Source organism: Bos grunniens, chromosome 1, assembly GCF_055505025.1.
Source record: "Bos grunniens cultivar Pamir isolate PY7600 chromosome 1, Bosgru_T2T1.0, whole genome shotgun sequence".
Lineage (NCBI taxonomy): Eukaryota > Metazoa > Chordata > Mammalia > Artiodactyla > Bovidae > Bos > Bos grunniens.
Window position 1 is genome coordinate 5,478,043 of NC_141165.1, and position 17,918 is coordinate 5,495,960.

Below are 17,918 nucleotides of genomic sequence, written 5' to 3' on the forward strand. Positions count from 1 at the left end.
CCGTTACCGCTAGCTGGAGCCGATTGGGTGGTGGTTGAGATAGCTGCTGGATTGTCTCTATGTGTGTCATTATTCCACAGGGAGAAAGAGGCCCCCGAGGCCTTTCTGGACCCCGAGGTGAGGAAGGTTGCTGGGGTACACGAGGTGCCAAGGTGAGTGTGACCTTGAGCTGCGGCATTCTTTCCTTGTCTCTGTTTTATCCCTTGAGTTTAAGGAAAATCTTAATTCTTCAACATAGCTGTGATGTTTTCACTCTTCTCACAGGGAGGGTTTCCTAGAAGTAGAAGTAGAGCCTGAGAAAAGGAATCCAGTGTAAATAGTTTGTTGGGAGGGAACCAAAGTAAACACTGGTAGTGGAGTATGAGATGCGGAGAAGTGAGATGGAAGGGAAGGTGGCCTCAAAAGGCTGCCTTGTTCAGTAACCACTGTGGGTGGACGGAGCTTAATTCTGCTGGGGAACCATGGGAGCCGGCGTGGAGCAAATGTGCACTTCAGTGTTATCCCACTCCAGGGTGAGGGGGTGGGGTATTCATGTACCCAAATGCTATCAGGCATTAGCTGAGGGTTGCTCTCAAGGGGCATTAATTCCCCAGTACTTCTGGACCGCCTTGTGTGTGGACCCGCTCTGGCTCCAGGAAAGAACCCTCAGGAGATGAGTCACAGAACTGGCAGCTGGAGGCGGGGCTTGAGACCCTTAAAACATTAAAGGCTGATGGGTGGGGCATCATTGCCTTAAATGTTTCCTAACTTTCCAGGATTAGACAGTCTTCTTCAGTAAGGCTAGAAAGTCTTGTCTGCAACTTCAGAGTCCTATAGAGTTCTTCTGATCACAATGACCATATTCTGCATATTCTAATGTTTCTCTTTCAATGAATTTATGCTGTTGTTCCTGGAAGCCTTCTCATGCTTGTTATTCAGTGTATTCTCAATTTTGTGCAACAAAGTGTGACTGTTATAAGTGGAAGGTCACTACTGTTTCCAGCTCAGCCCTTACTGTGTGAGGAGTGGCAAGATGCAATTTTCTTCACATCACAGGTGCAGGGAAGTGGTAGTGATCAGAAGGCTGCAATGTCCATTATGGTTACTGGAGGAGGAACCTTCATTTTGATCTAAAAAATTACATTTTCTTGAAATTAGGGACATATGGTTCTCTAAGTGAAACAATAGTTTAAAAGCCTCATTCAATCTCAGTCATTTTTATTTCTTCTTAACTTTAGGGAGCAAGAGGATTTTCAGGAGAAAAAGTGAGTGACCTTCCTTACTCTTTTAAAACTGGAGAACTGACTCTTTGGGAAACATGATAATGAATTCACTTGTTTTTCCTTCCTTGAGTGAGGTGGGACTTAAAACTTTCAGAAAAGGGAATATGTCAAAAAAAAAAAAAGGGGGGGGATATGTCAGATGCCATTAATGGCCAAACTGCCACGCTAATGAATGGCTAATTGTAAGGCATGTATTTCAGGCTCACGGCCTGGATCTGTATAACTTTTAAGCCTTGCTAATTCTGTAAAAATTGAGCCATCTGTTTGTCATGTTTATTTGGAAGAGTTGGTCCTGAATTCAAGGCATGGTCAAGCTCGGTGTCAAGTAGGAGAGAGATGCTAGCACACAGCTGCAAAGGAGCTGGCATAGTAGGGAATGGCTGTGTATTCAGAAGCAAAGTATCCATTTGCTTGTCCATTCATTCAGAAAAATTTATTAGGTTCCTCCTCTGTTCCCCACATTACCCTTGGGAATGGTTACAAAGTGGTGAAAAGTCAAACAATGGCTGATAGGTATCAGGTCTCCTGGTACCACTGACCCACCCCTATAGCCTGTGCCCAACACAGCATGTAATTTTAGCCCAGCAGTTTCGTGTGCTCATATTCATTCTCTAACTCAGCCATATGTTTGCTAAAAAAAATGCCTGAAACTTGATTTCCTTGTGTGGCCAGTAGGAGTAAATCAACCAACCATCCCACATATGTGACATGCATCTTATTCTGCTTGCTGCTGCTGCTGCTGCTGCTAAGTCGCTTCAGTCGTGTCCGACTCTGTGCGACCCCATAGACAGCAGCCCACCAGGCTCCGCCGTCCCTGGGATTTTCCAGGCAAGAACACTGGAGTGGGTTGCCATTTCCTTCTCCAATGCATGAAAGTGAAAAGTGAAGTGAAGTCACTGAGTCTTGTCCGACTCTTAGTGACCCCATGGACTGCAGCCTATCAGGCTCCTCCGTCCACGGGATTTTCCAGGCAAGAGTACTGGAGTGGGGTGCCATTGCCTTCTTCATTATTCTGCTTGCAGAACTTCAAATATTTTTCTTCAAAAGATGCTTTATAAACTATTTTCTTCAAAAGAGTTTCCCTGGTGGCTTAGATGGTAAAGTGTCTGCCTACAATGCAGGAGACCCGGGTTCAATCCCTGGGTTGGGAAGATCCTCTGGAGAAGGAAATGGCAACCCACCCCAGTACTCTTGCCTGGAAAACCCCAAGGATGGAGGAGCCAGGTAGGCTACAGTCCATGGGGTTGCAAAGAGTCGGACACGACTGAGCAACTTCATTCACTGAGATACTTGGCAAAATGAAGGATCCATAATTTGAAAGTGATGGAATGCTTGATGAACCATCACAATACAGCTGCCGGTTTTTACTTTCATCACGAGTTAGCCCCCGTGTTTCAGTTCTTTTCTAAAGAAGTTTTTTTTTTTTTTTTTAAGTCTTTCAAACTGCATACATATGTATACACACTCATTTAATTCCTACTTCTTCTGGAATCATCCAAGTTTCCATTATGCAGATTAATTCAGGGATATTTGCCAGTCTTTTTAAACTAAAAAAATAGTGGCATATTCTCAGATGCTTTTGTGTGCCTTCAGTTCAGTTCAGTCGCTCAGTCGTGTCTGACTCTGCTACCCCATGAATCGCAGCACGCCAGGCCTCCCTGTCCATCACCAACTCCCGGAGTTCACTCAGACTCGTGTCCATCAAGTCAGTGATGCCATCCAGCCATCTCATCCTCTGTCGTCCCCTTCTCCTCCTGCCCCCAATCCCTCCCAGCATCAGAGTCTTTTCCAATGAGTCATCTCTTTCCATGAGGTGGCCAAAGTACTGGAGTCTCAGCTTTAGCATCATTCCTTCCAAAGAAATCCCAGGGCTGATCTCCTTCAGAATGGACTGGTTGGATCTCCTTGCAGTCCAAGGGACTCTTTGTGTGCCTTAGCTTCAGAATAAAAGAATGTAAAACTATGAAAAAAAAAAAAAGAAACCCAATGGCAAAAGGACCAATGTTAGCATGTAGACAACCTGTGAGGAATGTTTCATTCAGTCTTGTGAAGGAGTTACAGTACTTGTTTCAGTGTAAAAACTTAAAAGGAAGTCTTTCTGTCCATTCAAAATCTGAGTTCCTTTTCTTTAACAGCTGAGCTGTCAGGAAAAACAGTATATAGAGCTACTATCCACCTCAGGAAGAAAATAATTACTCCTTTTTAATGCTGCCATGCATTGGAGAAGGAAATGGCAACCCACTCCAGTGTTCTTGCTTGGAGAATACCAGGGATGGGGAAGCCTGGTGGGCTGCTGTCTATGAGGTCACACAGAGTCGGACATGACTGAAGTGACTTAGCAATAGCAATACATGAATGCAGTATATAAATGTTTTTTTTGGAGGTCTAGATTCTTGTACCAACTGAGAACAATATTAGCAAAGAAATTAGCATCAGAACAACCCTGGTCCTCTTTGCCTAACGTTCTCATCTTCCTTTGCACCGCAGGGCAACCCTGGTGAGGAGGGTGTTGATGGCTTGCACGGAGACCAGGTACACAAAGTCTCTCATTCTGTGTCCCCAGCCCCTCTCTGCCCCCACTGGTGTGGCATTAATAGTCTCTATGGTTGCCACGATTGGTCTGGAAGTGTAAGTAAAGACGCATGCTTAACAATGTTGAAAGTTAGCTTATATATTTGCTATTATCTTCAAAACACAAGGGTCTTAGAGACTTAACTCCCATTTCACATAATGTCCAGTATTTTATTTCTGTCTTTTTATTTTGTTAATTTCTGCTAAATGAGACTTTGTCATAATTATGGTTTTATCTGGTTGATCCTTATCTGGCTTTACCCTCATTTCTGTTGCTATCACTGATACCTTCAAAAGAACATGGAAAGATGGTGCTTCTTTTGCCTAAGGTACAACTTTTAGAGTTTTTCTTTAACAACGGTTGTAAACTCCCTTGGTTGTTTTTTATCTGGAAAAAAAAAACTCATGATTTCACACTTGTACTTGAAAGATTGTTCTTCGGTAAACTATTTTCTCTCGGACTTTGGAAATGTGATTTTGTATTCTCCTGGGCTTCTATTGTCTTCTCTCCTTTGCTTTTGCTGTTTAGAGGTTATCCATCAAGCTGAAAGCTTAACCCCAGCTCACCTCCCCACCGCCAGGACCACCACACCTGGCCTCCCCTTGAACACCCCACCATGGCCAGTCCTGTTTTCACCTTATAAAGACGGTGGTGTGAGATCAATGCAACCTTTAGACTAATGGCTGTTTGAAACATTGCCTCCACCTATAATATGGTTGCAGTATTCTGTGATGATTTGACAGAGAAGGACACCTGTGTTCCTCACTCTCAAATATTTTCAGTGGTGCCTCAAAGGGCACCCAATGCCTCTACTCTGGAAAAAGACATTGATTCAGTGCAGTTTCCAATCAATGAACAATGCTTTGAACTGGTCAACTTCAGAAACACATGCTGCTGTGGTTCCATGCTGCGGCCTTGAACTCCTGCCAGAGGTTCTAGGAGAATGTCCTGGCACACAAGGCCTAACCCAGAAAGGAGGAAAACTTGTTGACCTGTCTGGGAGACTGTTTCCATAGCATTGCCACCCTGAAGAAGGTTAGTGTGACCCCACCAAAGAAGTGCGTTTCGAGGCTGAGACACGAAAGCGATCTCTTAGACAACTACATGCAGCAGGATGCTCATGAATGTTTAAATTATTTGCTGAACGCGGACATCCCGCAGGAAGAGAAGAAACTAAATGGGAGATTAAAAAATGGCAGTGTGAAGGAACTGCAGAGAGTGATAAACCAGGATCACTTGTGTCCATGAGATTTCTCAGGGAACACTCACCCATGAAACTTGATGCTTGAGCTGTGAAACTGTCTGTAGCAAAAGATGAAGATTTTCTTGACCTTTGTGTCAATGTGGAGCAGAATGTATCTATTGCTCCCTGTCTAAGAGACTTCAGCAACACAGAAACATTATGGAGAAGACAGGAATATTGTCGTGAAACAGGTGGCAGCAGAGGCCCAGCAAAGGATGAGCGTCAGAAAGCCGCCCATGATTTTGGCCTTGCATGTTGAGTGGTACAAGTACAGGGAGCAGCTCCACGTACACCAAATGATCTTACCAGGTGGTCTTCCTGCTGGAACTGCAGCTCTCCAACGCCTGCAGTGATGTGGTGCATCTGGACTGCATGTACCTTCTGGCTGTGGTGGCGGTCCACTGGGGCAGTGCTCCTAATCATGGCTCTATGTCCATTTTACTGTGGTGAAAAGTCATGGCTTCTGGCTTTTGTTTGCTGATGACGTGGTAGAGAAAATGGATGCCCAAGCTACTGAAGAATTCTATGGCCTGACTTCAGATATAAAAAAAAAATTCAGAATCTGGATATATTTTATTCTGTCCATCAAGATAATAACTTAAAGGACTGTGGGACTCATTTGAATGGGGGGAACTGTTCAAAGCACTCTGAGCTGCAGACGTTTCTCTGCAGACACCCATCCCCGCCAGAGACCCACCAGCAGTGTACTCCATGTCTCAGGGGTCTGGCTGTGTGACTCCTCCCCCTTCCCCCAGCTCCCCTTCATTTTCCTACATGCACCCCTACTCGTGGGTTTAAGTTAGTCTGAGGTAACGTCAACTGCAGTCAGATTGTAGTAAGGTTTAGATGAATGACATTTGCTAACTTCAGGATTGAAATCACGATTGCTGGGAGAAATATTAACAACCTCAGATATGCAGATGATACTGCTCTAATCTAGTCAAAGCTATGGCTTTTCCAGTGGTCATGTATGGATGTGAGAGTGGGACTCTAAAGAAAGCTGATCACCAAAGAATTGATACTTTTGAACTGTGGTGTTAGAGAAGACTCTTGACAGTCCCTTGGACTACGAGGAGATCTAACCAGATCTCCTTTCCAAATCCTAAAGGAAATCAACCCTGAATATTCATTGGAATATTCTTGCCTGAAAAATCCCATGGACAGAGGAACCTAGCGGGCTACAGTTCATGGGGTTGCAAAGACTCAGACAAAGGACCGAGTGACTGAGCACACATTCATTGTAAGGACTGATGCTTAAGCTGAAGCTGAATGCTTTGGCTACCTGATATGAAGAGCTGACTCACTGGAAAAGACCCTGATGCTGGGAAAGACTGAGGGCAGGAGGAGAAGGGGGTGACAGGATGAGATGGTTGGATAGCATCACCAACTCAGTGGACATGAGTTTGAGCCAACTCTGGGAGTTGGTGAAGGACAGGGAAGCCTGGCATGCTACAGTCCTTGAAATCGCAAAAAGCTGGACACAACTGAACCACTGAACAACAACATGTTATGGCTCCGTCTGGCTGAATTAGAATGACATTTATTATAAACATGGACAGTCTATTTGGGGTCTTTACTAATCTTCCTAAAGAAAGTGAAAGAAAGTGAAGTCACTTAGTTGTGTCTGACTCTTTACGACCCCATGGACTGTAGCCCACCAGGCTCCTCTGTCCATGGGATTTTCCAGGCCAAAATACTGGAGGGAGTTGCCATTTCCTTCTCCAGGGGATCTTCCCAACACAGGGATCGAACCCGGGTCTCCCTCATTGTAGACAGAGGCTTTACCATCTGAGACACCAGGGAAGTAATCTTCCTAAATGACTTCCTAAATGACTTCTCATTTCAATGCATTCCTTTAACTTTCCATCTTTGGAAAGACTGCTCCCCATTTTTAGCTTCTCTGCCTCTTTTCCAACAGAAGGACAGAATAATGGGGTGGATGCCCACCTTTTAAGAGCTGAAACTATAGCTTTAAGTTTGCATGAGTGAAAAGGTTTAAAAGGAACCTTGAAACTGAATTCATCCTCCAGGTGGAACTTGGAGAAGAGAAGCTGTTGAGGGTGTCTAGTGGCTGCCCTGGGCTGTGCCTACTGGCTGTTAGAATCCCAGGGACTGAGGAGATGTGGAACTCAGGGCAGCCAAAGCTGAGTGGGGGAAGCTTTTATGTACAGTGGAAAGTGGCTTTTTTTGTCTTGCTATCAAAACCTAGTTTCAGGGAAAGGGCTCTATGCTCTGTTTTCAGTGCTGCTTGTCTTCTGTCCGTGAGTTGTATCTCTCCTTTATCTGATGCCGCTAAGCTCTCCAAGGGATCTTTCCAATCCTGCTGGTGTTTCACAGTCGGTGGTGGCAGGGCACAGACCCCATGGAGACTGCCTCCGGCCCAGTTCTCCTTAGCCAGGCGATACCTTTCCTCGCAGGAGTCGCATTGCACACCTGTTCCCCTGTTAGCATTTCGGTCGGTGTGCGAGGCCCCAGCAAGGCCCAGGACTAACATGGAACCTTCCCTAGAGGAGATACTGGAGTTAGCTGGGGATACAGGTGGGTTAAAGGGAGTGTCCATGGCTGGGTGGAAAGGTGACCAAAATGGCAGTGTCTCCTTGGCTCAGATTCCCAAGGTGCTTGACAAGACGGAGTGTTTTTTTGGATGAACCTTATCTCACCATAGTTATTTTACCTTTTTCACTTTTGTCTTATATGTATTTATTAAATCATTTGAGTATTGGTACCTTTTATTAAAAGGGTCCTTGTGGGGGAAAAAAAAGTTAACCATCAAATAATGGTTGTTCCTTTGTCAGCAACCTTTAAAAAATACCGGCTGCTTCCCAGATTTCCGTTTGTTTCCAGTTTCTGCAGCTTCGTGTGACCAGTCCAGGTGTGGGTTACTTTTCCCTTATCCTGTTTGGGACTTATTAGGCTTCTGAATCTGAGCATTTGTACCTTCTCTTAAGTTTTGGAGACCTCTCTGGTGGCTTAGAGGGTAAAGCGTCTGCCTGCAATGTGGGAGACCTGGGTTCAATCTCCAAGATCCCCTGGAGAAGGCAATGGCACCCCACTCCAGCACTCTTGCCTGGAGAATCCCATGGATGGAGGAGCCTGGTGGGCTACAGTCCACGGGGTCGCAAAGAGTCAGACACGACTGAGTGACTTCACTTTCACTTTAAGTTTTGGAAAAGCCTTAGCAGATTATCATTTTGAAGTTGTTATTTTTCCCATTTTCTCTGTGATCTCCTTCTGGAAGTCTAATTGAAAATTTGTGGACCTTCCCATTTTATCTTCAATAGCGTGGTCTATCTTTTATATTTTCTATTTCGTTGTCTTGCTGTGCCGGAATCTGAATAATTTCTTCAGTTCCTAGCTCACCAATCCTTTGGTAATTTGTGTTTAGCATACAGTTTAACCTGCCAATTGGATTTTTAATTTTGGTTATTCTGATTTCCACTTCAAGAAGTTCTGTTTGATTTTTCTCTCAAATCTGCTTGATCATTTTTAAAAATAAAAAAATATAGTGGCTGTTTTACTCTTTCTTTTTGGTTAGTTAAATGTATTAAAGATACTTATGGTAATTCTGATTATCTATAGTCATTCGAAGCCTGATTTGTTGTCTGTTGGTTCTGCTGGTTTCTTCCTCACGTGTGTTGTGACTTTTGACTGAAACTCATTTTTGATGGAACTTTGTCTGCAAGAAGTCGCTGAAGCCTGAGTGGAGTGCTTCTGCCATGCACTTGTGGCTCTACCTCCTGGAAGCGCGTTAAAATAAATGTAGTTTTCACACCACATACTTGCAGAATGATCAGAAGTCCTTAGGGAAGCCAGTGGCTATTGCTCCCCTAGATTCCTGCTTTCTTTTTATTAGGAACTCCAAGGATTTCTCTTTTCCTTTATCAGCTCATAGATGTAGGTAAGGTATAATTTTTCAGGATATTTCGTCTGTCGTAGAGTCAGATTTAGAACTTCCTGCTCTTGGCTAGAATGTCGAAGCATGTGAAAAAGTTTCCGGTGTGACTAATGTAATGAGGATTCTTTGTATGTTTCTTTTTCTTTTCCTAGGGTGATCGTGGAGTCCCAGGGTCACCAGGAGAAAAAGGGAATCGAGGAAATAGGGTAAGGTGTGAGGATACCCTTCTCTCCTATTTTTCATATTCCTGCTGCGTAAACTCACCTTGACAGCTCATTTTTAAGCTCTGGGAAAGAATCATCTAGTGACTTTATACTAGACTGGGAGTTAAGGGCAATAGACATTAGATGAGTGTTTGGAATCTTTACTGAAGGCCTGGCTCTGCTGATAGTGAGAGGAATAGGTAATCCAAGTTGCCTACCTTTCGTGGTTTATTACATACGTCATTACCTGTCTCACCAGCTGGCTGTAGCTCCCTGTCACCAGGGATGTCATCTCGCATCCAAGGCCTTTCAACCACACCCTTCTGTAATCTCGGCCAAGAACCTGTCTTTCCCAGACGGATTGTACTTCCTACTCTCTCTTGAAGGTTCCTTCTGTGTCCCTGCCTCTGTGTCTCAGCCTGCGCCAAGCACCCCTCCTTGAATGCCCTTTCCCTGCCTCCATCTTTTAAAAAGATTTTTACAAGCTTTATTGAAGTATAATTGATTTGCAAAGTTGTAATAATTTCTGCTGTACGGCAGAGTGCTTCAGTTATACGCATGTATTTATTCCTTTTCATATTTTTTCCATTCTGGTTTATCACACATAGTGTTCTCTGCACAATCCTGCAGGACTTTGTTGTTTATCCTGCGTATACCAGTTTGCATTGTGCTAACCCCAAGCTCCCACTCTCTTCCTCCGCCGTCTCCTCCCTGCTTCCATCTTCAGTGCTTATTTGAATATCACTTTTCTTCAGTTTCCATCTTCTTTCTTTCTCCCTGTGATGCCCTCCTTGGCCCTGTCAGTCTGGTGGTCTCCCCCTTCTCTTCGTCCTTCCCTTGAGCACTGTTTGCACGATCTGCTTGAAGTTACCTCTCTGTGTAAGGGAAGGCAGATACCCGATGTAAGTATCGCCACTCTCCCTTCCTGTGCCTTTGGCAGACATCACTAGTCAGTTATGGAATCCAGCCTGAAGGGCACAGCACCATAATCAGCTTCTGCTGATTGGATAAAGGGGGTGAAATTTATTTATTTCTTTGTACCCCTCATAGAATTAGAATAATGAATTGGTTTCCTGATAAGTAAAATGGGGAGTTACAAGGCATGGCTTTTTACTGAGGTTCAATTTCCAACCTGTAGTTTGTAGACCAAAATTGCAGAGAAGGTGGGGCATACCACACTTCTTCCAAGACTGGAGAGCCTTCAGTTTCTACCAAATCTTGTTCAACTCAGTAAATGCCCTTCAAGTGCTTCCTATCTGCAGGGCATTTTGGTAGATACAGAGACGGTTCAAAGGTAAACAAGTCATGGTTATGACCAACAAAGAGCTGGGTAACTGGTGCAGGAGATTGGATTTGTAGAGGAAGAACTCTAACACAAGATAGGATAAAATAAAATCTGTAAGAAAGGTGCAGATGAAGAAGAATGGGAGCACACACTGACTTGGAGAGGAGTCTAAAAGAGAGTGGCCTTCTTCATCCAATCAATCATAAATATTACCTGAGCATCTGTTGTAATTCAGGTGTGAGTTCTGTGTCTCAGAACTGGCCTTTATGTGGAAAGACAGACATGAATGAAACAATCATGGAAATAGATGTAAGATTACTGCGGAGATAAGTGTATGAAGAGGAGGTAAATTTCAGGGGCATCTGATCCAACCTGTGCAGTCAGGAAGCCTTCACTGAGGAAGTAAAGATGGGAGACAATTTAAAGGATTAGCAAAACCCGATGGCGAGCAAGGAGGAAGGGGAAGAGACCAGACCTCCCTACTGATGTCCTGTGGGCCTTTGAGAATGTGCCGAGGGCAGGCAGAACTCAGGCATTCCAGGGAAAGCAGGAAGTCAAGACAGTCTGCACTCTGACCTCTATGAGAGGCACACACAGGGTGTTCCAGGCTAAGTTTCAGCTGGCCTAGAAACTTTCAGCAGGAAGGTTTATAGGCAAGGAAGAACATGTTCAAAGCCATCGATGTGGAGGATTACTCTGGAAGCCAGTATTTGGGTCAGCAAAAGGAGGAGCTAGATGTTGGGCAAAACAAAATAGGAACCATACACCAGATTTTATACTTCACATTTTAATTTATTATTCTATTGACTCCCTGTAACAGCCCTAATAAGATAGGTGTATCATTTTTACAAGAGAAAAGATTGTCTTAGAGAAGTCAAATAAATTTGCCTTGCTAGTAAATTAATCAGCAGGATGGGAATTTGAAGTCATGAATTCCTTCTTATCACTATATCAGGCCAGGGACGAGTTGAGGAGGGGGCTTCTTGTAGAGCCCAGAGAATATCTGTTTCCTGTGTGTCTGAGACCCAGATCTCAGAGGGGTTGCCACACATCACTATTCTCAGAGTGTGTGTACCCTCCATCAGTTCAGCTCAGTTCAGTCGCTCAGTCGTGTCTGACTCTTAGTGACCCCACGGACTGCAGCACTCCAGGCCTCCCTGTCCATCACTGTAAGTAACACCCTCTGTGGAAGGTCCCTGCAGTGGAGCGGCTCTCCAACTCTGTGGCTCTGTAGGAACTGGGACACAGAGATGGTACCGCTAACGGCAGATTTTAAGAGACACAACCATTTGCTTATCGTGTCATAGTCTCATAGCAAGTGGGTCTCCCTCTCTGGTTCCCCATCGACAGCAGTTAGGAGCTCTGGAAGCATTTTTTGTCTCTTTGTCCTCCTTTTTTTTTTTTTTCCATGAGATCACTTGCTCTGCTAATGCTGTGCACATCTGTGATGAAGAAAGCCTTCTTCTTTTTCTTACATGTGTGTGTACGAAGGAGCATCAGGAAGCTGTGGAAAGATCCAGGGATTTGGAGGTGGGGAGATGAGGTCCACATTCCCCATACACAAATGGGTTAATTCTTGAGTTTTCAGTGTTGAATGAGGTAATATACATTAGGGCCAGGTGTCTCACAGATTTCCAATGAAAGTATGTTTTTTTTTCTGTGTCTCCTTCTCACCTCTTTGCCAGCGAATGCTTTAAGGTTCAAGTCCTAAGTTGCTCTTTTAATTTAAGTCTCCCTTCTCCTCTCCCTTTAGGCAATAGGTGATTTTAAAAAGTGACACTTGTCTTTTAATGTGATTTAAGGGCTTGATGGGACCACCCGGACAACGTGGAGAGCGTGGAGAGCCTGGGCTAAGGGGAGATCATGTGAGTGGTGGTTGAGGCATTTCTGCTGCGTTCATCCAGGGACTGTGAACTGTTTTCTTGAGCACAACAGCAGAGAACAATGAATTACTCATTAATGAGGCATCTGTTCAGCCTATCTAAGTATTGCAACAAATAAGAGATTTGAGAGAAAACCCATCTTACAGAACATCTGGGTTCTTAAAGAGCTTGGAATTTTAGTTGCACTGGGTATTTGGGATGATTGAGCAGATCCAGACAATGAAAAGATACCACTTTGGTACCTTTTTCCCCCCCAATCTTTCTTCCTGTACTTTCTTTTCCTGCCTTTCCCGTCCAGTTGAGTTAAGAAACTTTCATTTTCTCAGGGGGATCCTGGAATTGATAGTCCCATCCAAGGCCCTGAGGGAGAAAAAGGAAGGCGTGGACGCCAGGTAAGCCAGTCTCGTGTTTGCCTGGGGATACTGGTACCCATGGGAACAGATGCTAGCTGCTGCAGAAGACTTGGGCATTCAGGCTGGATCAACGTAGAAAACCAGAGACCAAACCCGTAGGACTCCATTATCCACAGAGACGGGAACTCCCACCTATATCCTTGCCTCTTAGGTTTTTTTTTTTTTTTTTTTAACCAATCTTATCTAACACAGTATTAATAATATAAGTTATTTACATTTCTGGTCCTTGGTTTCTTCATCTCCAAAATGAAACCATTAGACTCAAGGATGCCTAAGATCTTTCCAGTTTTAAAATTCTCCAGTTTTATAATTTGAACAATGCTCAGGGTTTTACACTGCTGGCTTGCTTTCTGTTACTGCTTGTGTTAATTGATTTGTATCAGGTACCAGTCATTTTTAAAGATAAGGTCCTTGTCTGCTTCTAAATACTAGAAGTATCCTGACAGGAGTCATCACAGAAGCAACTAAATTTGTTGGAAGCTAATTTTAGATTTTCATGTCCCAGACATTAAAAGGCATGACTTGGAAAAAGATGAAAATAACCCAATCCTCACAATTCATCATTCCGAGTTTCCAGGAATGAAGTCTGCGTAGCAAATGCTTATATAACTACAGAGGATCCACTATTATTTGAACTCCAGTTTGCATCCTTTGACAAAACCTTACGGCTGTGGGTCTCCCCCCGGAATATGACTGGTTCACAACCCTTTGATACACATCCAGGTACTGAAGAAAATCCAGCTTGTAACAAGATCGTTATTATGTAGCTATGTGAGAAAACTGTCACGACTTGCTGCAAGAACGTCTCGTGCTCCTGTCAACTGCAGTCATTTTGGACCAGCTGGGAGGATGTTCTTTGGTGAGTGGAGATCAGAAGCCCTGTGAATAGCCAGCCACTCTACCAGCTATGGTGTTGAGCGAAGGGAAACAACTCTTAACCCGCGTGGGCCCCAGTTTCCGTGAGGTTTCCTCATGGGCAAGGTTGGACTATTAGAGAAATCATTTCCAAATTTCCAGGAGTCAGTGGGTGAAAGGACCTGATCCATAGAAACTGTGGTTTGCTCCTGTTTCACTGCTCAGAAGGAAGTCAGGCCCCTGTACAAACCGTCTAGTGTGTGTCTATCACAGCACCACAGCCAGGCAGAGGGCCTCCTGCTCCCAGCTTTCAGAGGCCTCCGTGGCTGACTTTAGCTGAGGGTTATTAACCTTGAACACCAGATCCCCAAACTGTGTGTGCAAACAAGAGCTGCAACCGATGCAGTGCTCTAACGTGCTGCATCTAGGTTCCCTATGCTTTTTACTATGCAGAGCTCAAAGAAGGATCTTAACTACATATTCTTTGAATAGATTCGGATAATAGAAGTCACTCCTAGAGCTAGGTAAGCAGGCAGCTAGCTGGTGGCTCAAAATTCTCCAAGCCAGGCTTCAACAGTATGTGAACCACGAACTTCCAGATGTTCAAGCTGGATTTAGAAAAGTCAGAGGAACCAGAGATCAAATTGCCAACATACGCTGGACATCGAAAAAGCAAGAGAATTCCAGAAAAATATCTACTTCTGCTTCATTGACTATGCTAAAGCCTCTGACAGCATGGATCACAACAAACTGTGGAAAATTCTTCAGGTGATGGGAATACCAGACCGTCTGACCTGCCTCCTGAGAAATCTGTAAGCAGGTCAAGAAGCAACAGTTAGAACCAGACATGAAACAACAGACTGGTTCCAAATTGGGAAAGGAGTGTGTAAAGGCTGTATATTGTCACCCTGCTTATTTAACTTCTATGCAGAGCACATCATGTGAATGCCAGGCTGGAGGAAGAACAAGCTGGAATCAAGATTGCCGGGAGAAATATCAATAACCTCAGATATGCAGATGACACCACCCTTATGGCAGAAAGTGAAGAGGAACTAAAAAGCCTCTTGATGAAAGTGAAAGAGGAGAGTGAAAAAGCTGGCTTAACGCTCAACATTCAGAAAACTAAGATCATGGCATCTGGTCCCATCACTTCGTGGCAAATAGATGGGGAAACAATGGAAACAGTGACAGACTTTATTTTCTTGGGCTTCAGAATCACTGCAGATGGTGACTGCAGCCATGAAATTAAAAGATGGTTGCCCCTTGGAAGGAAAGTTACGACCAACCTAGACAGCATATTAAAAAGCAGAGACATTACTTTATCACCAAAGGTCCATCTAGTCAAAGGTATGGTTTTTCTAGTGGTCATGTTTGGATGTGAGAGTTGGACTATAAAGAAAGCTGAGTGCCGAAGCTTTTGAACTGTGATGTTGGAGAAGACTCTTGAGAGTCCCTTGGACTGCAAGGAGATCCAACCAGTCCATCCTAAAGGAAATCAGTCCTGAATATTCATTGGAAGGACTGATGCTGAAGCTGAAACTCCTATACTTTGGCCACCTGATGTGAACTGGCTCCTTGGAAAAGACCCTGATGCTGGGAATGATTGAAGCTGGGAGGAGAAGGGGATGACAGAGGATGAGATGGTGGGATGGCATCACTGACTCGATGGACATGAGTTTGAGCAAATTTCAGGAGTTGGTGATGGACAGGGAGGCCTGGCATGCAGCATTCCATGGGGCTGAAAAGAGGACACGACTGAGCTAGTGAACTGAACTGAGCTGACGTTGTAGCCTGTGAAGTGCTATGAGAAGAGAGCCCTCTAGAGAGCACTCTTTCCTTGGTGTTAGTTCTGAGTTGATATGAAGTGCAGATTCAAGGTAATCTGGAAAGAGAAACTCTACCGTATGCCTAGTGTTTGGGGAAGGAAGGGGAAACCGGTAATGGCTTCACATTTCTGGGGAAAACAAAAACCAATACGACTTTTCTGAAAGGCAATCAGATAACACCCATCCATCAGGACTGCTGTTTTTCATGTTTTTTTTTTTTTTTTTTTTAAATATGCAAGTGACAGAAAGCCTGACTGGCAGTGTTTAGCTAATAAATGTGTTTGATAGTCCAGGGGTAGGTGACTCCAGGTCTGTTACACCAGCTCAATGATGTCATCAAAGCCCAGAGGTGTCCTCAGGGAACCAGGGACTCTTTCCACAGTGCCATCCTCAGTGTGGCTCTTGGGCTTGACACTATAAAGCATTTCGTCTTCACCTTTGCATAAGATGCCCATAAGATGCCAGAAGGAAAGGGGCTTTTCCTCACCAAAGTACACCCAGCAATATTCTCTTTATAGCTCATTTGACCCATATAGCTCATTGACCACCTGCCCTCACCCCGTTTTAAGAGAGCCAGAGAAAGCAAGTCTCTGCCAGAGGACGTGAGATCGTGAAGATCGGTTTAGACCCATCTTAAGTTGGTCCCTTGGAGCCTGGTGTGTTGTTGCAGCAAACGAAGCTGAGGTTTTCTTAGCAAGAAGAAAGGCTTGAGAGAGCATTGTGGAGCCACATCTGTGTCTGCTGTGGCTTAAGGTGTGTGCGTACTTGGACCCAGTCCTCACAATTCTAGAAATTTATCCAGAAGCTTATGATGGGCCAACTCCAAGATTTAGCTCCAAGGATGTGCAATGTAGAGATGTTTAATCACTTCGATGCTTGAAAGTCCAGTGACAAGTTGTTCATATAAACAGTGGGGCCCTTCACATGTTAGGCTATTATTAAGCTGTGAAAAATAGTTTAGAAGACTATTTCGTAATGAGGAAAACATCCATAGTATAATACTCAAGTGAAAAAAACAGATTACAAAACTCTGTATTCAACAAAGTGTCCAGATTGATAGAATATATCTACATCTATTTATCCTAGAAGGATAAACACCCAACAGCTATACAGTTCTTTTTCTTAATTTTATTCTCTGAATTGTTGAAATAGTCTGTGATGAACTTGCATTAATTTTTTCCCAAATTTTTTTATTTTGAAAAAATTTAAAACTACAGAGAAAGGTTGTAGTTTCAAGAATAGCATAGTGAACACCCATTGCTATTATTGAGCCATATTTGCTTAATGTCTCTCTGTACAAATACATAGATAATATATGTGTATATTCTGCTGAGTCATTTGAGGATCAATTGGAAGTGTGACATTTTGCTTCTGAATATTCAGCATGTATCTTTCAAGAGCAAGGATGTTCTCCTATATAAGCACAGTAGAGTCACCACTGTGATGACTGTTTAGAGTCATTAAAAAATGTCTATATGGGTGCAAAATTATTTTCTAATATATAGTCTCTGTTCAGATTTCCATACTTGTCCCAAGAATGCCCTTATGGCCGTTTTTATTGTTGTTTGGGACCCAGCCAAGCATTGTATGGTGCATTCAGCTGTCTTGGCTCTGAGGTATCTTAATCACAACTGTTTCCCAGTTATTTGCCTATTTACACGACATTGACATTCCAGACCAGTTATTTTGCTAAATATCCCTCAATAAGGATTTTCCTAATTGTTTTCTTATGAATGTGTGTGTGTTCTCAGTCCTGTCCAGCTCTTTATGACCCCATGGACTGTAGCCCGCCAGGCTAAACGTTTTTGGAAGGAGATTAATTAATCCTGAATCCTTCTTTGTCAGTAGAAGAGACACTGTCATTTATCTCATTGCTGTGCTTAGTCACTCAGTCGTGTCTGATTCTTTGCAACCCCATAGACTATAGCCCAGCAGGCTCCTCTGTCCATGGAATTCTCCAGGCAAGAATACTGGAGTGGGTTACTGTGCCCTCCTCCAGGAGATCTTCCCGACCTAGGAATTGAACCGGTGTCTCTCGCATTACAGGTGGATTCTTTACCGGCTGTCTCATTATTGGTACATTGATTTTGTCACTTAATTAAGATAATGTTCACCAGATTTATCCAGTGTGAACATGCTTTTCCCTCTTTCCAAGATTAACTAGTCTGGGAAGTGATACTCTGAGACTGTGTGTTTCTTCTTTCTGTACAATTGTTTATCCAATGGTTCTAGCATCTGCCCAGATAATTCGTTTACTATGCTGGCTGCAAAAAAAATTATATTGAAATGAGAAAATGATAGTTTAAGAAAGAATATTATATCTAGAGCAATTGTGAGAGTGCTTTAGTAAAGGCTTTTCCCTCATACGACCTACTTTATTATTTAAAAAATTCTCGTTATAAAAGTAACACTTACTAGAGATACTTTGAAATTCAGGAAAGTAAAATGTAGAGAAAAAAATCAGTAGTTTCAGTAACCGAG

At 43.5% G+C, this 17,918-nt stretch overlaps 1 protein-coding gene and 1 pseudogene across 1 annotated transcript in view; both read left to right on the forward strand.

The window, feature by feature from the left end:
• Window positions 1–17,918, forward strand: part of LOC147378883 (collagen alpha-4(VI) chain-like) — a 150,107-nt gene that overhangs the window by 84,511 nt on the left and 47,678 nt on the right. The window contains 6 exon segments of the mRNA XM_086401555.1: window positions 81–152; window positions 1,218–1,244; window positions 3,750–3,794; window positions 9,125–9,178; window positions 12,263–12,325; window positions 12,670–12,735. Of these exon segments, the coding sequence (XP_086257681.1) occupies window positions 81–152; window positions 1,218–1,244; window positions 3,750–3,794; window positions 9,125–9,178; window positions 12,263–12,325; window positions 12,670–12,735 (327 nt within the window).
• LOC147378884 (ubiquitin carboxyl-terminal hydrolase 46 pseudogene) lies at window positions 4,889–7,990 on the forward strand (annotated as a pseudogene).